The sequence below is a fragment of the Helianthus annuus genome, chromosome 13 (genome assembly GCF_002127325.2).
Source record: "Helianthus annuus cultivar XRQ/B chromosome 13, HanXRQr2.0-SUNRISE, whole genome shotgun sequence".
NCBI classification, from domain to species: Eukaryota; Viridiplantae; Streptophyta; class Magnoliopsida; order Asterales; family Asteraceae; genus Helianthus; species Helianthus annuus.
In genome coordinates, this window is record NC_035445.2 from 59,146,572 (window position 1) to 59,168,409 (window position 21,838).

Consider the following 21,838-nt stretch of genomic DNA (forward strand, 5'->3'; position numbering starts at 1 on the left):
ATAACAGCAAACCAGTTTTGAAAAAGCAAACTTCACATCCTAAGAATAAGAATCCAACTATTGTTAAACTTATTAATTTTGTTCAAGGAAGTGACATGAAAAACGAAACAGCTGTTATTGAAAACGAATCTAATGTAGAGTTTGCTAAAAATAAGAACAAAGAAAATTCTGAAACTAAGCAAACTGAACCAAATTCTTCTAAGGCATCATCATCACAACCTGAATCTAGTTCAAAGGCTTCAGATAAGAAGTCTTCGAAAAAGAGATTGTGCTTCAAATGTCACACCAAGGGACATGTAGCTAGCTGTTGTCCTAATTAAAAGAATGAAGCACAAGTGAGTGAAAAGAAGAGAGAGAAGTCACCAGAGAAGAGTGGTGATAATACTGAGGAGAAAGCTGTAAATTCTCCAAAGAAGTCTGCTCCTAAGCAACCAGAGAATGTTGCTGTTGGTGTAGATAAGGCTGAAAAAGGAACTCCTCAAGTTCCTCGTTTTCAAAGAAATCGACCAAGATTTCAGCCTAGATCTCCACCAGGCAGAAATGAGAGACCTAGAAGCAGTTCACCAAGAATGAACAATCATAATTCTAATAATTTCAGAAGTCAAGGTCAATATCAAAATCGATACCAAAATAACGGTGGTTGAACTTTTTATAACAATGGCTTTAGAAATTATAACAATCAAGCTTCTTGGAATCGGAATTTTCAAAGATCACATAGTCCAAACATATATAGGAACCCTCAGGACCAAAGACCTAGTGGAAATCAAAATCAAATTCCATCAACAGGTCTGAGATCCAAGACTCCAGTTAGGAGTAATGGATATTGGATGGATGTTCTAGTGGTTGGTGAATTTGGATGACCCAAGACCACTAAGGCTTGGGTCCCCCAATCTAACTAATTTTTTGGTTGGTGTGTGCAGGAGCTGCTAAGGAGGATTATCAACTTGTGGTATGTTGATAGTGGCTGCTCCAGGCACATGACGGGGGAAGCGAGATTGTTGACTGAATTTGAAGATTATGATGGTGGACATGTAAATTTTGTGGGTGCTAAAGGTGGTAGAATTACAGGACGAGGAAAAGTGACCAATGGGAAGATCACACTAGACAAAGTGAATTATGTTGAGCAGCTTAAACACAATCTGATGTGCGTGTCACAAGTCTGCAACAAGGGTCACTCGGTCCATTTTACCAAGAATGAAGCATTAGTGTTGAAACCAGGTTTGGAGATACCAGACGATTGGATAGTGATGCGAGCGCCAAGGAGAAATGACACTTATGTCATGGACATGGGTGCTAAGGATCCGACTACTGTAGTGGCGTGTTTACTATCAAAAGCATCTGAAGCTGAATCGATGTTGTGGCACAGACGCATGGCCCATATTCACTATCGCAAAATGAATTACCTTGTTAAAAATGAGCTAGTGAAATGGGTTCCAATGCAGAGGTTTGAAGTGGAAGATAAATGTCTTCCATGTCAAAAGGGAAAACAACACAAGAAACCTCATAAATTGAAAACAGTAAATTCCATAGATGCCCCTTATGAATTACTTCACATGGATTTATTCGGTCCAGTGAACGTGAGGAGCATAGGTGGAAAGTACTATTGTTTAGTTGTCACTGATGATTACTCACGTTATTCATGGGTTTTCTTTTTAGGTACAAAGGATGAGACAGCAGAGATGTTGATAGATCTTTTTACAAAATCGGAAAATGTCCATGATGCAAAGATCAAGAGGATAAGGAGTGATAATGGCACGGAGTTCAAGAATCGTATTCTGGATCTCTATTGTCTTCGCAAGTGAATTGAACATCAATATTCTGCTCCTTATACGCCTCAACAGAATGGAGTCGCTGAGAGGAAAAACAGGACGTTGATTGAAGCCGCTAGGACGATGCTTTCAGATTCTAAGCTACCAGTTCTTTTTTTGGGGAGAAGCTGTGAATACAGCTTGCTACGTCCTAAACAAAGTTTTGACTGTTAAACGTTTTAATAAAACATGTCATGAATTAAGGTTTAACAAGAAACCAAACTTAGAAGGCTTTGAACCATTTGGATTACCCTGCACCATTGTGCGAAACAAAGATAAACAAAAATTCGATGAGGTGGCTGACGAAGGCTACATTCTAGGTTACGTACCTGGCGCACCAAATAAAAGGGTTTTTAATCTAAAACTGGAAAAATTGAGGTTGTGTTTAATGTTGAAATCACTTCTTACAAACCTCAATAATCAACGAGTGGACCCGCTATATTATATGATTATGAAAGTGTTTTTAAATCATTTAATATTCCTGAGTTTTCCAATGCAGATGAGTCTCAGCTGATTCAAACAGTGATTGGTGAAGACGATGAAGGCGAGTTCATGCCTAGATCGAATGTTGATATCACAGATGCTCCGGAAACTTCCCAAGGTGCTGCTGATACTAATTCAAGTGATAGTGAGCCCGAACCCAATCAGGGGGAGGATTTCATTAATCCGTTTGCCAATCAGAATATTTAGGGGGAGGTTGGATCAAACCTGGGTGACATTTTAGAAGTCGATGTTGTCGCTACTACACGAGCAAATAGAGATCATCCAGTTGACATGATACTTGGAGATCCTACTGCAGATGTTCAGACAAGGAGAAGCATAGCAGCGAATACAGGTTTATTTGTGTCGATTGAGAAGACTGGGATTGTGAACGAGTGCTTGTATAGTTGCTTTATTTCCCAAGAGGAGCCGAAGAACATTCATATGGCTCTTAAAGACAATTCATGGGTTGAAGCTATGCAAGAGGAATTGGCCCAGTTTGCAAAGTTGAAGGTTTGGGAGTTAGTTGATCTTCCTAAAGGTGAAAGAGAGATTGGCACTAAATGGGTATTTAGGTGCAAGAAGGATGAAAGAGGAATAGTCACGCGAAACAAGGCTCGATTGGTGGTCAAAAGTTTCAATCAGCAAGAAGAGATAGATTACAGTGAAGTGTTTGCACCAGTGGCAAGGTTGGAGGCAATTCGTTTGTTTCTAGCTTTCGCAACATTCAAGGGCTTCAAAGTTTACCAACTAGACGTGAAGAGTGCATTTCTTTACGAGAAAGTTCAAAAAGTGGTGTATGTCTCACAACCAGATGGGTTCGTTGATCCAGATTATCCAGATTAGGTGTACAAACTTGATAAGGCTTTGTATGGATTACATCAAGCTCCCAGGGCGTGGTACGAGACACTGTCTACACATCTGATCAAGAATGGTTTTGAAAGAGGTCAGATTGACAGTACACTTTTCATCAAGAGAAAGAAGGAAGATTTTCTGCTGGTACAGGTGTACGTGGATGACATCATCTTTGGGTCATCTGATGAAAACATGTGTAAAGAGTTCGAGCAGGTGATGAAGAGCAAGTTCGAAATGAGTGCTATGGGTGAGCTGTCTTACTTTCTGGGATTACAAGTTGAACAGAAGGAGGATGGGATGTTTATTCATCAAACAAAGTATGTGTATGACATTTTAAGTCGGTTCAAAATGCATGATTGCTCTACTTTCAACACACCCATATGTGAAAATCACAATCTTGGCCCAGATCATGAAAGCACTAAAGACGTTGATCCTACTCAATACAGGGCAATGATTGGTTCTCTATTGTACTTGACTGCTTCAAGACCCGACATCATGTTTGTCGTATGCTTGTGTGCCAGATATCAGGCTAATCCAAAAGAGGCACACATCAAAGCAGTGAAGCGTATTCTTCGTTACTTGAAGGGGAAACCTAAACTTGGGTTGTGGTATCCAGCTGATAGTGATCTGAATTTTGTTGCTTGCACTGATTCAGACTTTGGGGGATGCAAGTCAAACAGAAAGTTTACAACAGGTGGTTGTCAGTTCTTAGGAGGCAGGATTGTGTCTTGGCAATGCAAGAAGCAATCTTGTGTGTCTACCTCTACGTGTGAAGCTGAATATATTGCTGCTGGCAGCTGCTGCTCTTTGGTTCTCTGGATACAATAGCAGATGCGCGCTTACGGTTTGGATTTCACTCGTACTCCTATTATGATAAACAATAATGCCACAATTTCAATAACTAATAATCCCGTGAAACACAGTCGCACAAAACATATTGACATACGTCATCATTTTATACGGGATTGTGCTGAAAAGAGACTAACTGAATTACATCGAGTCGACACAGAAGATAACCTGGCAGATCTTTATACTAAAGCATTTGACAGGGCTTGCTTTGAACATTTAGTCGAACTCAACGGGATGAGGAATCCTGAATAACTGGTTTTTCATAAGAATTTTTGTAAATAGTAATAGTTTACTGCTTTTCTTAAAAATCAAAAATACAAAAACATTAAAAAATCAAAAACATAAAAAAAAATAGAAAATCAAAAATTGAGTTATCACTGTGTGAAAAAGGAGAAATGATAGTACATCAGCAAGTTAGACTGTCACACTGAAATTGAACCTAAATTGCTTAAGTGTGATAGCAGTTTCATCATATGATGTACCAGTAGGCAAAAAGCATGAAATAATCAACTTACCAAAGTGATATAAACATAAATGAACTGAATATGAGTGGGGAACGCATCAGTAGTGTATGGTTTAATGACCTTAAATCTTGCGTTGATAGATTACCAAAATCTGAGGTTTTGGGTCTTTATACTGTTATTTCATCTGGGGATATCAGGGGTGTCCTTCTACTGCGTCCAGATACATGCTGACCTAGACACACCCAGGATATCTTAAAAGAGCAAAAAATGCCAAATCCCATAAATGAAGAAGCTCTCATAGAGAGTCATTCAAATGTGCAAAAAGCATAAAATCGTACCAAAAATGGTATTTGTCTTAGCCCTCGATAAGATATTTTGGTCTCTTTGCTGTACGGAAGTACTGACCTGTTCACCAATTATCTATCGTTGAAAAACAAAACGGATGAACTCAGTATACTCACCTACTACGATGAATCTTTGTGCATACCTTGATCGCGGGGGTACATCCTGAAGTGGGACACACTAGTATTTCAGAAATAAAATTACCTTAACATATCATACGGTAATGGTACTTGAAATGTTCATGCTTTTTGTTTAAGTGGACAAACATACTGGTAATCGTCTTGGACTGCTTTTCACGAAAAATTAAATAAAGAATTATCTAATTGTGTGAAACAGTTTGATTGTGCTGATATGATCTTCTTACCAGTGATGCTCACAAAAATAGAGTGTTTATTGCTTTTGTTATTTTTTGCTTTCAGGAAATACAAAAATCCAAAAATAGTGTCTTTTTCTGTTTAAAATTCTTAATGTACGGAAAACTGTTATTCTTGGAGGAATTGTTACTGATAGGGGGAGACGGTGTTAGTAAGTGAGTTCAAAATTTTTAAATCATGCAGGTTCTTGTGTGTTGAACAAAAAGTTTTGCGTGTTGGTGATAAGTTAAAAATGCTTAATCTGTGATACAGTTTAACTATCTCTTGAAAAAAAATAATTTATTTAAATTTGTTGAAAAATTCTTATGGTTTCTCGAGATGTTTGTTTTATAGTATACAGATTAAAGCAGTTTGTTGCTGCGAAGTTGCTGTGAAGTGTGAAAATGAGAGTTTGATTGGATGCATAGTAGAACCTCCTTTCTACATTGCAGACAAAGTTGAAGAGATTGAAGATTGCTTTGCAAATGCTGAACTGGAGTTTACTCAAGTGCTAACGTTTTGAAGATTTAGTGATTGGATGCATCAGCTTAGGGGGAGTCTGTTGCTGACAGAAGCTATTGAAGCTGAAGTTATCCAAAGACCAAAGACAGTGCAAGACTACATGAAGATTGCAAGAAGACTGAAGACAAAGTTTTTATGAAGCTATTGTCAAGGGGGAGTTTGTTGGTGCATATTTGTGACAACAGCTTAGTTTTGGTCTTTGGATATCTTGTAATTAGTTAAACTATAAACAGTTAGCGGGTTTAGCTTTGTAATAGTTGTAAAGTTTGGGCTAACTAAACCCACCACATTGGGTGATGGGGGCGAATTGGGCTTACACCAATTCGCAGCCCAAGAGTGTTTAACCTAGCCCAACTTGTAAACCTTGTGTTATATAAACTAGGTTAGGCTTTAGGGTTTAGGTTAATCAGCCAAAACAGATTTCAGAGAGAATTCGTGAGAGTGCTTAGCGCTTGGACGAATTTGGTGTGGTTAGGGATTAGATTGATTGTAATTCTTATGAGATTGATAATCAATAGAAACCCGGTTTGAAAGTGAATTGCTGATTTCTGTTCCTACACTTTTTCTACTATATTCTGATCAAGAGGATTCCGCACTCTTGATTGGGTTGACAATTCTGTGAAGATCCATACACATCAAGGGGACCTACACCTGGTTCAACCTCTCAAGAACCTCTTGCTGGCGTTCCGGCGGGATCAGTTGCTGCGGCGACGGCTGCTGATATAGAGGTTGAGGAGGTGGCGGGTGCTGGTACACGTAAGGTGGGTACCGAGTGGTCCAAGGACCACCATAGGGCCCCTCAGGATGAAGAGCATTGTAGTCCCATGCGGCCTGGTATGGGTCAACGTCGGCATAGTTGTAGTTGGTGTGGGCCGGCTGCTCAAAGGGATTATACGCCGCTGAACCGGCGTATGTAGGAATTGGGTTACCAAAACCCAATGGTGGCTTTACAGGCGCAGAGTCTACTTCCGAGACGGGGTTTGAAGGTCCCCCCATCTGCGGTTCTTCTTGGAGTGGCGGGTAATAGCTGCCACTTGATGGTTGAGGGGTGCTGATACACACTCCTCCTCGCACGGACATCCGTGCGTTTGATCTTCTACGCCTCGGTGGCTCCGGAGGCGGCTGCTCAACTGGTGGTGGTGGCGGTAGAGTGACTGCCACGAAACGAGAATCCTCGGAGGGATCCTCTTGCTACTGCTGCTACTGCTGGTGAGGTGATGAATGGTAGGAAGGTGTAAAATACCACTCATACTGGGCGAATCTCACCTGGTAGCTATCTGGACCACGGTAAGGTGATCCATGGAAGGAAGACCCATCAGAGATTTCGATGGGGTGGTTTGGGGTTCTGGACGGTGGCTCAGCAGGGTCGGTGTCCTCGTCCATGTCATGATCGCCCGAAAAAATGGTCTTCAGGCCCAAGTGAGTTAAAACCCACGGGTTCTTCAATATAGCTTGCCGGGTTGAACCGGCTCTGAAAGACAGGAGTGGGGTCATTGAATGAATGGTGGGAATTGGAGCGTTGAAGGGGTATAAAAGAAGGATGTGAGTCATGGGGCTCATTTTCCGACTGAGGCCAGAAGGAGTGGAGGTTAGAAGGTGATGAGCTTAGAGAGACGGATCGCCTCCCTGGTTCAATGTAAGTCCTCCAAGGTTCTTGGGGACTGGTGCTCATGGTGATGGATGGCGTGCGCCGGTGTGAAGGTCCGGCCTCGTGATCATGGCCCGTCACTGGGGCCTTGCCTCTACCTCTCCTGAATCGTGGCGGCATTTTTGTTCCTGTCAACATAAACAAGGATAACAACAAGAATATATAAAAAGACAAAAATTAAACAAAACAAAATTTGTGCTATGTTCTTTGTCTAGACTCGAGGATTGAGGAATGTGCAATTTGTGTAACTGGGATTAAACACAAAAGGCTAGTGTTTAATTCACTCAGTGTTGGCTCTGATACCAACCTGTCACACCCCGATATTTCCACGTATTACCGGTGGGTCCGGTGGGGAGTATCGTGACGTAGTTGATATCATCATAGTCAAACAACACAAATTTAAATGAAGAGCGGAAGCAAAAGATAGATTTATTTCAACTGAATAAATTGTAATATTAAGTATCACAACATAGTTGAAACAGATCCACAGGCGGATCGAATAAAAAGGAAACTTTGTTCAACAGACTTTATGCATCTAAGCTTGCGAGACTTCTATTTGATGCTAGGAGAGACCAGCCTATTTCGATTAGTACCTGCACTTAGCCTTTTTGGGAAAATACATCAGTTCACACTGGTAAATACAATTTAACTGACTCATTTTGAAAATGTTTAAAAATTGATTTGAATGCACATGGCACAAAAGATTTTATAACTTGGGATAATTATTTATATATAAACTTGTAAAAGAATTACATATTTCTTATACGTTCAGTAGCCCGGGTTGAACACCGGGTTAAAGATTAATTGACACACCACATGATATAGTCCCGCGGCGAGTTATTCTCGAAACCGGCAGTTATATCTCTTTATTTATCAATGCACTGACGGGTGTACGCCTACACCCGCGTGTGCTAAGGTCGTGGCCATTTCTGTGAATGATGCCAAGGATATCCGGGACATGGTCATTAACCCCCCAAAGGTTTTAAGCAAACAAAACAATTTAAACGAGTCATTTCAATAAATTAGCCATCATACGATTAAAGATTCAATGCCCGACCAAGCGGTATTTTATATACCGTACCCCAAGCCTGTATAAGGGAAAATAAGTTAAAATTATTTACCTTTGCAAGTAATAATCACAATAAGCAAGTGCACGTAGCTGTTACCGGGTCTCCTATTCCGGAACGAAGGTTTATAATAACTTATTAGATTCCTAACGGGTCTTTAATTAAGCCTAAACTTAGACCGGTTAGTTTTAAAGTAAGATACGGTTTAAAACGCATGATGAAGCGAAAACGGAATAGAATGTGATTTAGACCCGACAAGTTTGAAGACTTGTATAATATGGGTAAACTAAACACATTCTGGATTTTCAGACAAAAATGATAAGGTTTGACCCGTTTCAGTCAATTTATGCAAACTAGTTACATAAATCGAACCGAACGCGAAAAATGCATAATGGGTAACCATAAGAGTCACATACAGGTTTCCTAAGTTAATATGCCTTAAATATGTTGTGACATCAGTAAGATATCTTCTATTATGCCCATAACGAATTTAAACTCAAACTATGCCCCGAAGGGGCATTTTGGTCATTTTAAGGGTTGTAAAAGAGTTTAAATACTAATCTGAGTTACAGGTCTGAAATAATTAGTAAAAGTACTTAATTTAATAAGTTATAACAGTAGGGTATTACATATATGTGAATTTTATCATTTTTAACTAAACTGAGCCCCGTAGGGGCATTTTGGTAATTTCACATAAGCCTAAAAGGTCGATTATGGAATTCTGAGTTTAAAACTTTTAACTACTGTTAAAATATAAAAATTTACTGAAAATATCAGTAGGCATCAAACCTTATACGTCTAAAATAGTTTTAATACATACTATGCGTTAAAAACGCTTAAAAAGGCGATTTTGAGCTATTTCCAGGTTTTTAAAAGAAAGCTGATATTTTTACTATTCCAGAAGGCTCAAAATATTTTATTTATCATATTATATCAGTAGAAAAAGGTTTGGTATCAAAAGGATTTGTAAAACTCATTTTATAGGCTAAAAGGGCAAAACCGACAATAACCGAATCAAGCTTAGAACTCTATGTTATGCTCAGCCTAAAAATAAATAAAAATCTTCAAAAATCCCAAAATATTATATTACATCAGTGGGTAAAAAGTTTGATATAAATATTTGGGTTTAAATAGGCTATATGCTAATTATGCCGTTTAATTAATAAAAAAGCTTTTCATTTACGCTAATGAGCATAACTCCTAATCTAGACCTTAAACTGATGTCAAATTTTAGGGACAAGTTTATAAATTAGTAATGAAGGTTTTTACTCTTTTACTTTTCCAAAAATCAAGTTTTAAGGTGAAAAGGGCATAATAGTCAACATTTAAGCATTTAACGGAAACATGCAAATGATCTAGATAACTAATGAACCAAGTTGTATAATCACAGAGGGTTATACTAACATGAAACCTGGTCCTAATAAGGCTCTTAGGCATTTCTAAACTATGCTTAAACGGGTCAGAACTGAAAGTCAAAGCAGAAGTCAAATTATGCGACTTTCGGTTCCGAACCGAGCCTAAACTGAAATTTGTCGGGGTGAACATGTTTAGACATGTTCTTACATTAATTACCAAGTTATATTAATGATAAAATATGTTGCATGGCTTCTACATTGCTAATTATACATTAATTTGAAAATACGCTTTCTGTTGACTTTTTAAGGTTAACTTTGACCCGACATTAGGCCTACTTAGAGTGGGAATCAGAGAGTACCCTTTTGAGGGTTTATTATCCTCATAATTACCAACTCATAGGTATTTTTAATTCGAGATTTGACTGGACAATTATTGATTAATCTCGAAGTCAAACCTTAATTACGACGGTTTGACTTTAAGCTAATTAACTAAGCTAACTGAATTAAAGAAAGTTAAGGACACTTACAAGGGTCCTAAGTATGATTAGGGAGCCTAAGAAATCTTGGTTGCTGACCAGAGAGCTCCAGAAACCAACTTGAAATGAGTTGCAAATGAGCAAAGAATGTTGCACAAGAGGTCTCCTTATATATAAACTTTGAGTCAACAAGATTACTCCAACTAGGTCTATAAATGTTGTAAGATGTTCCCAGGTGTCCCTATGATGCCAAAAACCAGTTGCATGACCCCTGATTTTCGAAAACCACCAATATAAGGCGGTGTAACTTGATAAACAGGCATCTGTCCAAAATTTTTCCCAGTTACAGGTCTTACGGACCGTAAGCCTTAGGCTTTGCGGTCCGTAACCACTTTTAAGAAACCATCGCCCAGGTTTGATACCTTACGGACCGTAAGGGTTCACCTTTGCGGTCCGTAAGCCTTCATCAGAAGACAAAAACTTGTAAATTTTAAGGTTTTGACCATGCAACTTTCTTAATCCGAATCTTGGGTCTTTTGCAACAGTATGGGACCTCATGATCAGTTCTGAAAAGGGCATGCATGCCTAGCCATGCACTTATGTTGTCTTGGACTCTTGTGGAAGGTCTTGCCATGCATTTAGATGGACTTGAATTCTTTTGAAAAGAATTGGCCATACACCTTATCGTAACATTATTTTAAAAACCCAATTCTTTATAAACTGAATTTATTTATTTTAGGAATAACCGGTTAAATATATCAGATGTTAATCATAATGATTTAAGGTCTTGGGATTTATTATTTGGTCGTTCAGAGGTGTTTATTAACATGTCGACCTTCTTAAATCCTACCACACATCTTTTACTTGATTCGGGTTCCTGAAACATTTATCTTACATGACACGTGTCTTTATTTTTATTGGGTATGATTTTTATGAGGTGTTACATTTAAATAGATAACTTGTCCACACGGGGACTGAAATAAGAAATACAAGTCCACGCAGGAACCAAATACATAAATAAAATGTCCACGCAGGGACTTAATTGAAAAAAAAATTACAAAACAAATAAACAAGGATTTTTAATAATCCTTCTTCTTCTTCCCCTTTATAAGGCTTGCCAAACCCTTTAGTAGACCGCGACGGCTCCTACGCTCCCCATCTACCTTTTACTCCACCTTGTACAACCGCTGAAGGATTTCTTGCTGCGGCGGTGGTTGGATTTGTGGCGGCTGCGGCTGCTGCTACTGTGGTTGAGGAGGTGGTGGGTATTGATACCCATATGCGGGGTACCCAGTTGGGTACGTAGCTGGAAAGGGTCTAGGGTAGAGAGCATTGTAGTTAGCTGCCTCGAAATACGGGTCAATGGCAGGGGCATTGTTGTAGTTGTAACCAGAATAAGCTGGCTGCTCAAAAGGGTTATACCCAGCTGCACCTGGGTAAGAAGGGATTGGGTTTTCATAACCCATTGGTGGTGGTGGTGCGACTGGAGCAGAGTCGGCTTCAGATATTGCATTCGAAAGCCCACCCATTTGTGGGTCTTCATACAGCGGCGGGTAGTTGTTGTTGCTGGAGTGTTGGGGGTGCTTAAGTGAAAACCCCCATGCACGGACATCCGTGCACCTCTTCTTCACCTCGATGGTTCTGGAGGCAGTTGCTGCTCTACCGGCGGCGATGGCGGTGGCGTGACCGCCTGAAAATGCGGGTCCTCAGAAAGGACCTGCTGGTGTGGTGGCGAGTTGTGGTGAGGGGGAGTATACTCCCACTTGTATGTGGCCCATCTTTCAAGAAAAATATCAGGGCCCCTGTAAGGCGAACTAGGAAAGGATGATCCGCTCGAAATCTTAATGGGATGTGTCGGCGTCCTAGTTGGTGGCATCTCAGGATCTGAATCATCGTCCATCTCCATGTCGTGCATCTCAGGATAGTGGTCAGCTGGCTCCAAAGGGTTTGGACCCTCTGGTTCTTGCATCTGGTTCATCGGGTTGAACCGGCTTTGGAAATGGGGAGTTGGGTTCTGGAAAGAACTATGAGAACCCGAACGCTGCAACGGGATAAAAGAGTGATGTGAATCATGGGGCTCCTCATCTTGATGTGGCCCGAACGAATGGTGGTAGGACGGTGAGGAACTAAGTGAGACTGAGCGTCTCGCGGGCTCCAAGTAAGTTCTCCAGTCTTCATGAGGACTAGAGCTGAGTGTTGCTGATGGTGTACGCCGGTGTGATGGTCCGGCTTCATGGTCGTTTCTTGTCAAAATTAAAGCTTTTCCTCTTCCTCCTCGGCCTTTAATTTTTGGCGGCATTTTGCTTTTGATCCTGTCAAAACAAACAAAAGAAACCAACAAAAGAAAACAATTAAGATTAGGATTAGTCCTAAGTCATTTGCCTAGACTCGGAAGTCAAGGAATGTGCAAACTGTGTCATTGAGATTAAACACAAAAGGCTAGTGTTTAATTCACTCAATGTTGGCTCTGATACCAACCTGTCACACCCCGATATTTCCACGTATTACCGGTGGGCCCGGTGGGGAGTATCGTGACATAGTTGATATCATCATAGTCAATTAATCACAGTTTAATGCCCAACGGAAGTCTAAAATAATATTACAAACCGAATTGAAAGTATAACAAAATATTACACAACGGTTGTAAGTGGATCCACAGGCGGATCTAAAACAGAAAGTAAATATTGTTCAACAGACTTTAAGTATTAAAAGCTTGCAAGACTCTTTAATTAATCCTCAGGAGTTCCAGCCCATTTCGCGTAGTACCTGCACTTAATCTTTTTGAAAAATACGTCAGTTTACACTGGTAAATACAATTAACGGACTCTTTTTAAAAGTATTTATAAAATTGGTTTGGTTGCACAAGGCATAAAACTTTTATAACTTGGGACAATTATTAAAATAATCTCGTATACAGATTTATATGTTTGCCGTCCGTTCAGGACTCGGTTAGAAGAGCCGGGACAAGATTAATAGACACACCACTAGTATAGGCCCACAAGAAGTTTCCTCGCGAGTGAGATGCCGTTTTACATACGCAACTGTTAGGTGTATGCCTACACCCCGTGCTTAAGTCGTGGGCATTTCTAATGAATGAGCCGAGGATATCCAGGACACAGTCATTAACCCCCCAAAGGCTTTGTACCAAACAAAACAGATTAAAACGGGCTATCTCAATGATTTAACCACTAATCGATTAAATATTCAATACCCGACCAAGCGGTAATAATTTACCGTATCCCAAGCCCGTATAAGGGAAAATAAGTTAAAAGTATTTACCTGAGCAAAAATGTAATTTTATTCTCAGTCGTATATTCTAATTAGCAAGTACAAGTAGCTTTTACTGGTCTCCTAATCTGGAACGAAGGTTTTAATAACCTATAAGATTTCTAACGAGTCTTATTTAAGTTTTAACTTAGACCGGTTAGTTTTACGGAAAAGTTTATGGTTCAAAACGCAAGATTAAGCGATGAACGGATTAGAATGTGATTTAGACCCAACAAGTATGTAAACTTGTATAAAATGGTTAAACTAAATTCATTCTGGATTTTGAAGTAAAAATGATAAGGTTTGACCCGTTTCGACTAATTTATGCAAACTAGTTACATAAACCGTACCGAACACGTATATGCTTAACGGGTAATCGAATGAGTCGTGTACAAGTTCCATAAGTTGTTATGCTTAAAATATGTTGTGATATCAGTAGGATATATTCCATTATGCCCAAAACGAATTTAAAACCAATTTAAGCCCCGTAAGGGTATTTTGGTCATTTTAAAGTTTATAAAAGAGGTTAAATAGCAAACTGAGGTTCTGGTCTAAATTATACAGTAAAAATATTAATTTTATCAAGTTACATCAGTAAGATATCATACATATGTGAGGTTTATCATTTATGGCCAAACTATGCACCATAGAGGCATTTTGGTCATTTCACATATGCTTTTAAGGTCAAATTTGGAAATCTGAGTTCAAGACTTATACTTACTGTTAAAGTATAAAAATTTATTTTAAAATCAGTAGGTAACAAGTCTTAAGCGTTAAATATGGTTTTAAACCATACTATGCGCTTAATAAGCGTAAAAGTCGGTAATTGACGGTATTCAAGATGTTTATAAAATTCTGGAGTTTTGATCAGACTCTAAAGCTTAAAATATTTTATTTAACATATGATATCAGTAGGAAAAGGTTTGGTATTAAAATCATATGTTAAACTCATTTTATTAACAAAAAGGGCATTACCGTCATCTACCGAATTTATGCTAGAACTCTATGTTATGGTCAGTATAAAATTTGACAAAAATTTCCAAAAATCCCTAAATGTTATATCATAATAGTGGGTAACAATTTTGATGTCAAAAATTGGGTTTAAATATGATTTATGCCAAAAATGTCATTTAATTAACAAAAAGCTTTTCTTTTACGATATCTTACATAACTTTCATTTGAGACCAGAAATGGATGTCAAATTTTTATGACACTCTTATATAACAGTAATAAAGGTTTCTGTCCTCTCACGTTTTCAAAAATCTCATTTTTATAGCATAAGGGTATAATGGTCCATTTTTAAGCATTTAACGGAAATATGCAAATGATTCAGATTTCTAAGGGACCATGTTGTATAACCTCAGAGGGTTATACTAACATATAATATGGTCACAAGGGAACCCTAAGGCATAATTAAACTAAGCTAATTCAGGTCAGAACTGAAAGTCAAAGCAAAAGTCTACTTTTGCGACTTTCAGTTGCGAATCGAGCCTAAACTCGGAATTGTCGGGTTGAACATGCCTAAACATGTTCTTATATTACTTACCAAATTATTTAAGTGTTAAAACATGTTCCATAACTTCTGCATTATCAGTTATAAATTATTTTGTAAAAATTGACTCGTTTAACTTTTTGTTCATAACTTTGACCCGACAATTGACTGAGATAACGTGATAATTAGAAGGCGCCCTTTTAAATGTTTAACACCTACATAATTACCAACACATAGCCATTTTCAATTCGAATAATGGCTGGACCGTTAGTGATTAATCACAAAGTCAAAGCGTAATTACGATATCTTTGACTTTCGGTCATTACACTAATGAAAACTAAACTACAGAGGCTAAGAACACTTACTATGGTCCTTAGCACGAAAATTTTCACTAAGAGAGCTTCCTTCAAAGTCAGGATGCTCCAGAGAAGTTTGCAAGTTGAGAAAATTGAAGTGTGAGTTCAAATGAAGCAAAGTAAGGCCCTTTATATAGTGTTTTGAATGTTCTAAGATCAATGCAGGTGTCCCCCAGGTGAAATCTGATGCATACAGGTGTCTAGAGGTTTTATAATACCATTAACATGCAACTGGTTTCGAGAAAAGGGGTGTAGAAGGAGACAACCCGCAACTATCCATTTTCACTGCCCAGATACAGTCTTTACGGACCGTAAGCCTAAGCCCTTACTGTCCGTAACCGATATTCAAATTGTATCGCCCAGTTAAGCCACCTTATGGTCCATAAGGTGGATGCTTTGTGGTCCGTAAGCCTTTGATCAGAAGACAAAATTTTGAGAACTTTAACATTTGACCATGCAACTTTCTTAACTCGAATATAAGGTCACTTTCAGCAGAAGGGGACCACATGATCAGGCCTGAATGCTCTTGAACGTAATGCCATGCATTATAAAGGTCTTGGAATCTTTGAAAAGGCCATTTGCATGAAGAATTGTCGTGTTTACACATATGATCCTATTTCTTGAAATTTCAATTTTCATCACAATATAGAATCGGACTTTTATGAAATCTATATCAGATATTCATGAGGATATATTAACATATTACAAAGCTTTGGGAACGTTAAAAGGTCACTCAGAGGTAAGAATTAACATGTTGACACTTTTAACCCCTGTGTTTCCTAACTTTTGATTTTTAAGCACAAACGGCTCCTTGTGTCCGTCAATTTATTCAATAATAAATATGAATATCTTGTGAGGTCAATCAGAGGCACAAGTTTGGCATGTTGACGCTTTTGGTCCTTCTATTTACATCTTTAGACTGTTTGACAACTTTAATTCCTCCAGTTATCTTTTAACATGGTTAGGGTTTATGACACGTGTCACCACTGTATTGGACATGATTTTGCGAGGTGTTACATGAAATCAGTGGCTGTAGCTCTGATACCACTCTCTGTCGTAACCCCCGGCCCCCATCCTTAGGAACGGGCGGCCGCGAACTAGTATCAGTGGTATCGGTGTTTATCAATTTGGCAGCGGAATTTACATCTGGACCGTAGTTAGGAAATAGGTTATCAGAGTAAAATACCACATTTTTATAATAATAAATACATGGGAAATTCCCAAGTTTTCATTACAAACATGTTTATAGGGATAAACCCTAATTTATTGAAATTTACCATCTTTTTTATTTAGGTAACTTTTATAGCTACTTTTCCAAACCTACAGTGCTGTCCAGCTGACTTCTAATTGGCTTTCACATTTTGTTACCTGAAATGTGTTTAAAAACATTTTATCAGCAAGAAATACTGGCGAGTGAATCCCAGTTTAATCAAAACAGTTTTTATCATTGTACAGTATTGAGAGCGATCTAAAATTACATTTATTTATATTTCTACTTTAATTACCACCCACGGTACTGCCAATCCATGACTGGTGGTAATGTTACTACTCACAGTGTAGTAACAAATTTTTTATACAAAACCCCAACATACCGACGATAATTGTAGAATTACAAATACTCAATCACTGTTAATTATAATTTAAACATTTGAGGTTTTGTAAAAAGGTTTCACAAAAAGGAGATTACTCACATTGCTACTTTAGGTATTCCCTTGTTATTTCCTAGTAATAATCTAATAAATTAAACAATGCACACGCGTTAGTATAATAACCCAAATTTACATTAGTTATACCCTCCCCGAGACAGAACTCCAACGACTGAGTCAGGTAGAGCCTCGACATGCTTTACGGAGCACTAGATTAATCGGGCAGCGTATCTAATACGTAACCGAGGGTTATGATACTTACAACGAGGCAGAGCTTCGCTATTTTAGTGGGTATTATACCCGAAATTATAATTGCTATTCAGAGATTTTGAGAGAGTGATCGAGGAAAATGAACGAATGAAACTGAAGCCTGAACTCCCAATATATAGGGCCTGATCGGCCCTTTGTCGCGCCCCGCGAGAGCCGAAGACAAAGTCTTCGCGGCCCGCGAGCTAGGTGGAGTAGGGCCTAGCCTTGCTGAGTTGACCCCATAGCCTCGACACGCCACATGACACCTGGCAGCAGGGGGTGCGGGCGGGTGGCTAGCTGTCACGGCCTGCGACAGAGCTAGCCAAAGGCGTCGCGCCCCGCGAGCGCCCCCTTGATTTTGTTTTTCTTGATTTTTGTGAATTTTAAGGTATTTCGGGTCCACTTCTTGTATACGGGGTGTATTTTAGGACGTATAAGGGTGTTATAAATATTCTAGGAGGGTTGTTATATGTTTCGACTTATATTTTTTTAGGAGTCGGGTCAAATATGATAAGTTTTTTATGCTTATCATTATTTACATTTTCACTTGGTCTACGTTTTGTCTTAATTTAAAAAAAAAACGTTTTATTTTCTGACGTGCTTATTTTCATGTACATGTTTGTAGAAACTCACAATTTGACGTAAACGCCATAAATTCACGTTTTGACGTAATGTTTGTTTTCGGAAACAAGCCGTGTCAATTTTAATACGTTTTCGTGCTTATTTTTATGTACATTTTCAGTTGGTCTACGTTTTAATGTGAATTTTGTTCGGAAACAAATTTGGTCAAATGTAATACGTTTTTAGTCTACGGTATAAATTTCGAGTTACTGTACGTTTTGACGTTGCGAAGTCTTGATGCAAAGGTAATGGTGGCGTAGTGGTTAGGTGAAACCCCACTAAACGAACCAACCCGAGTCCGATTCTATTTCCTTTGTATGATATAAATTTGATTTACTTTACTTTTTGATCAAACCTTAATGCTTATATAGGTAATATTAAGTTAGATTGGATATGTCAAAACACGCATTTTCATATGGTTAGCGCATCATATAACACTTAGATTAATTCACTCCATGTTTGCAATGGGCCCGCGACACATCGCCTGCGGGTCACATTACTAGTTTTTTCTAACAAGTAAAAAACCTCATTTTCACCTATTTTTTTCAAATGTACATGTATGAATGTTCAAACGGCTAAAACTTTTAAAAAAGGTTCTGAAAATGTGGTTCGATATGCTAAAATAGTTAGTTCTAGTACTTAAATATCGAAATTAGACCTTTGTTAGGGCTTTGTCATTGTTTTAGTCGATTATTTTAAAATCGCGTCTGTTGAGTATTACTTCAAATAATATTAATACGAAACATTGTATTCATGCATGTGTAGAAAGATGTTTAAAGTTGAATGGTTTTCGTACCTCGGCTCTTCCCAATTGCTAAAGGTCGAACGAGCCCCTTAATTAATTAGTTGTTTTACCTACACTCTGCAGGAAGTCAACACACATCATATTTGAGTTGTGGAAAAAGCTATTTTATCAACAACATATGAATAATTTGTATCCCGGAAAGCAACTTGTTTTTGTTTCTATCATCGTGGTAGAGCATCAATGATAAAAGTTAGCATATATAGTTCTCTCGCTCTCGTAGTCCTTACACTATTATAGTTTCTTTAAGAAGATAAATGACATATAGAATCGAAATATTTTAACATAAAAATCAATTTAATACATTCAGTATCGGTTCTAAGGTCTAGTTATTTATATATTTTTAGGAAAATTGGTATTTAATAAACCAACCTTTGGCCAGTTGGTAAATAATAATCCAACCTATAGAATTGGTATATAATAATCCTACCTATCAATATGTTGGTACTCAATGAACCTCCGTTAGTTTTTTTTAACTGAAGTTAGGTTTTAAGTTTTATTTATTACACAAACAGTCACTGTAGTTGTAATTTACTAGTTTTAACTATGAGTTAATAGCCAAAATGGTCCCTGAGGTTAATAGCCATAGCACCGCCACCGCCACCACCACCGCCACCACCACCACCGCCACCGCCACCGCCACCACCACCACCACCACCGCCACCACCACCATCACCACCACCACCCCCGCCACCACCACCACCGCATCGCCACCACCACTACCACCATCGCCACCACCACCACCACCACCATCGCTAGAGCACTGCCACCACCACCACCACCACCGCACCGCCACCACCACCACCGCACCGCCACCACCACCATCTCTGTCTTTGATCATCGACGCCTAAGGGGTTTGAATTCAGATGCAGCAACAGACGATGACTGACCAAAAACATCACAGATCCAACAGCTCTAGCGACAGTGGTGGTGGTGGTGGTGGTGGCGGTGCGGTGGTGGTGGTGGTGGTGCTGTGGCGATGGTTACGGTGGTGGAGGTGCTGTGGCGATGGTGGTGGTGGTGGTGGCGGTGCGGGGGTGGCGGTGCTGTGGCGGTGGCGGTGGCGGTGGTGGTGGTGGTGGTGGTGGCGGTGCTGTGGCTATTAACCTCAGGGACCATTTTGGCTATTAACTAATAGTTAAAACTAGTAAATTACAACTACAGGGACTGTTTGTGTAATAAATAAAACTTAAAAACTAACTTCAGTTAAAAAAAACTAACGGAGGTTCATTGAGAACCAACATATTGATAGGTAGGATTATTATATACCAATTCTGTAGGTTGGATTATTATTTACCAACTGGGCAAAGGTTGGTTTATTAAATACCAATTTTCCATATTTTTATAGTATTTATTATCTTGTTAAGAGTAGTTTGATAATTTCGATGGGTTCAATATACCACAGGTTAGCCAAAATGTATCCATACGATTATGATGAAAATGATAAAAAAAAAAAGGTTTAAGACTGAATTTCCTAACTACATTGATAATTTGAAATCTTATATAAGATTTATCAAATGAGTCTATACAGTCTTGTAAAATCGATGGTTTAAACTACGAAATACCTACCATTTATTGAAGTCACAATTAAATTTTGTTGGTCGCAAAGTGCTCAGAGATGCGCTTTTTTGAAATGAAGTATGCGAAGTCAGATTTGCGTTATTAGATTGTTAATAAGAATATAAGCGATAATTGTATTGTTATATTGAAATAATTGCTAAGGAGAGTTTTAATTTCTAGATGATACGACGTCTAGGTTTTACTAGAGAGTAATTGTAGGTATATTATACTTCTACTAGCTTAGAATCTGTGTACTATACGGGGTGGAAGATCAATACATAAAACTTTTAAACGTTCATGTACATCTTATAGGTGAAAAATCTATACTATATAATAAAAGAAACCTGATTTTGGACACGTGTCATTCATTGAAGATGTCTACATTTGTAATTTCTTACCTTTTTATACTTAATATTATTATTTACCAAATTGACACTTTTTTATTTAGTTTACCCTTATCTCTTATTTAGTATATATGGTTATAACCTAGGAATGATAGGAGACCCGTGTGCAAACATATAACATATAATATACAGTATATAATATATAGTTACTATAATATAATTGTTCTCTCTCTAATATATAGTAAACTATAATATATAGGAGAGATAAGGCGTATGTACTCCAACGCTTAAGTTATTATTAGATTGACATGTATGCGCAAGAATTGTAATAATATATAGTTACTATATATATTGTTTGTAATAAGTTTAGGTTATAACATTATATTAGTCTACAGGCGTAGCTTTTTATGTAACCAAAACTCAGTTATTTTTGTTTTTAGGAAATCATAATCCTTTTATTTGATTCAATCATTCTAGAAGTTTTAAAACTAAAATATAATCCATCATAATCAAATTCACATTTCAAAACTCTCAAAATTCAACCATTCAATAATCACAATTACTCACACGTATAAGCCCATATATAATCTAACCGACTTTTAATAAAGGATTCCAATTAATTCTACGTGAAATTCATAAAGACTTTTTGTTATACACTTAATTTCATATATAATCTAATCTAACTTTTAATAATGTATATATGTGTGGACGCTCGGAGGACAAAAGTGAAATTGCACTAATTTTAAAGTTATTTCACTAAACTTGTGAAAATAACGTTAAAACCGGCGGACGGTTAATCATGCATCATCATCATGTGGTATCATGTGGTGGCGTTGATAGCAGAAAGACAAAAGGGAACATGCACTAAACGGTCTTTGTCCCGATTGCTGAATGTTATATGCCTTATGTCCAAGGCTTGATGCAAAACTACTATCGAGTCGGGGTCTTACTGATAGCAGCCTCTACATCTTACTTTCCTCAGACTCTATCTTAGCTTTGCTATTTGTGGGATTTACTGAGTATGATGATGATGATGATTTAGTATATGTAATTAGATTTATTCAACCCGTATAATACACGAGGTTTATAAAAATATATTTTTTTATTATTTAGTTTATAAAATTACATTTATCCAACCCGTGTAATATACAAGGTTACAAAATTACATTTATTTAACCCGTGTAATACACAGTGTTTTTAAAGATATAACTTTTTTTATTATTTAGTATATATAATTAGATTTATTCAACCCGTACAATACACGAGTTTTTATTATTTGGTA

General features: G+C 38.0%; 1 protein-coding gene across 1 annotated transcript; it reads right to left on the reverse strand.

The window, feature by feature from the left end:
- Positions 1–11,846: 11,846 nt before the first annotated feature.
- LOC110870223 (early nodulin-75-like) lies at positions 11,847–12,518 on the reverse strand. The gene has a single exon (XM_022119422.1). It carries the CDS (start codon positions 12,516–12,518, stop codon positions 11,847–11,849), a length of 672 nt encoding a protein of 223 aa, XP_021975114.1.
- Between the last annotated feature and the right edge of the window lie 9,320 nt (positions 12,519–21,838).

Bases quoted from the DNA above. Each gene is read 5' to 3' on its own strand.
- LOC110870223 (XM_022119422.1), bottom strand. From the start codon at position 12,518: ATGCCGCCAAAAATTAAAGGCCGAGGAGGAAGAGGAAAAGCTTTAATT.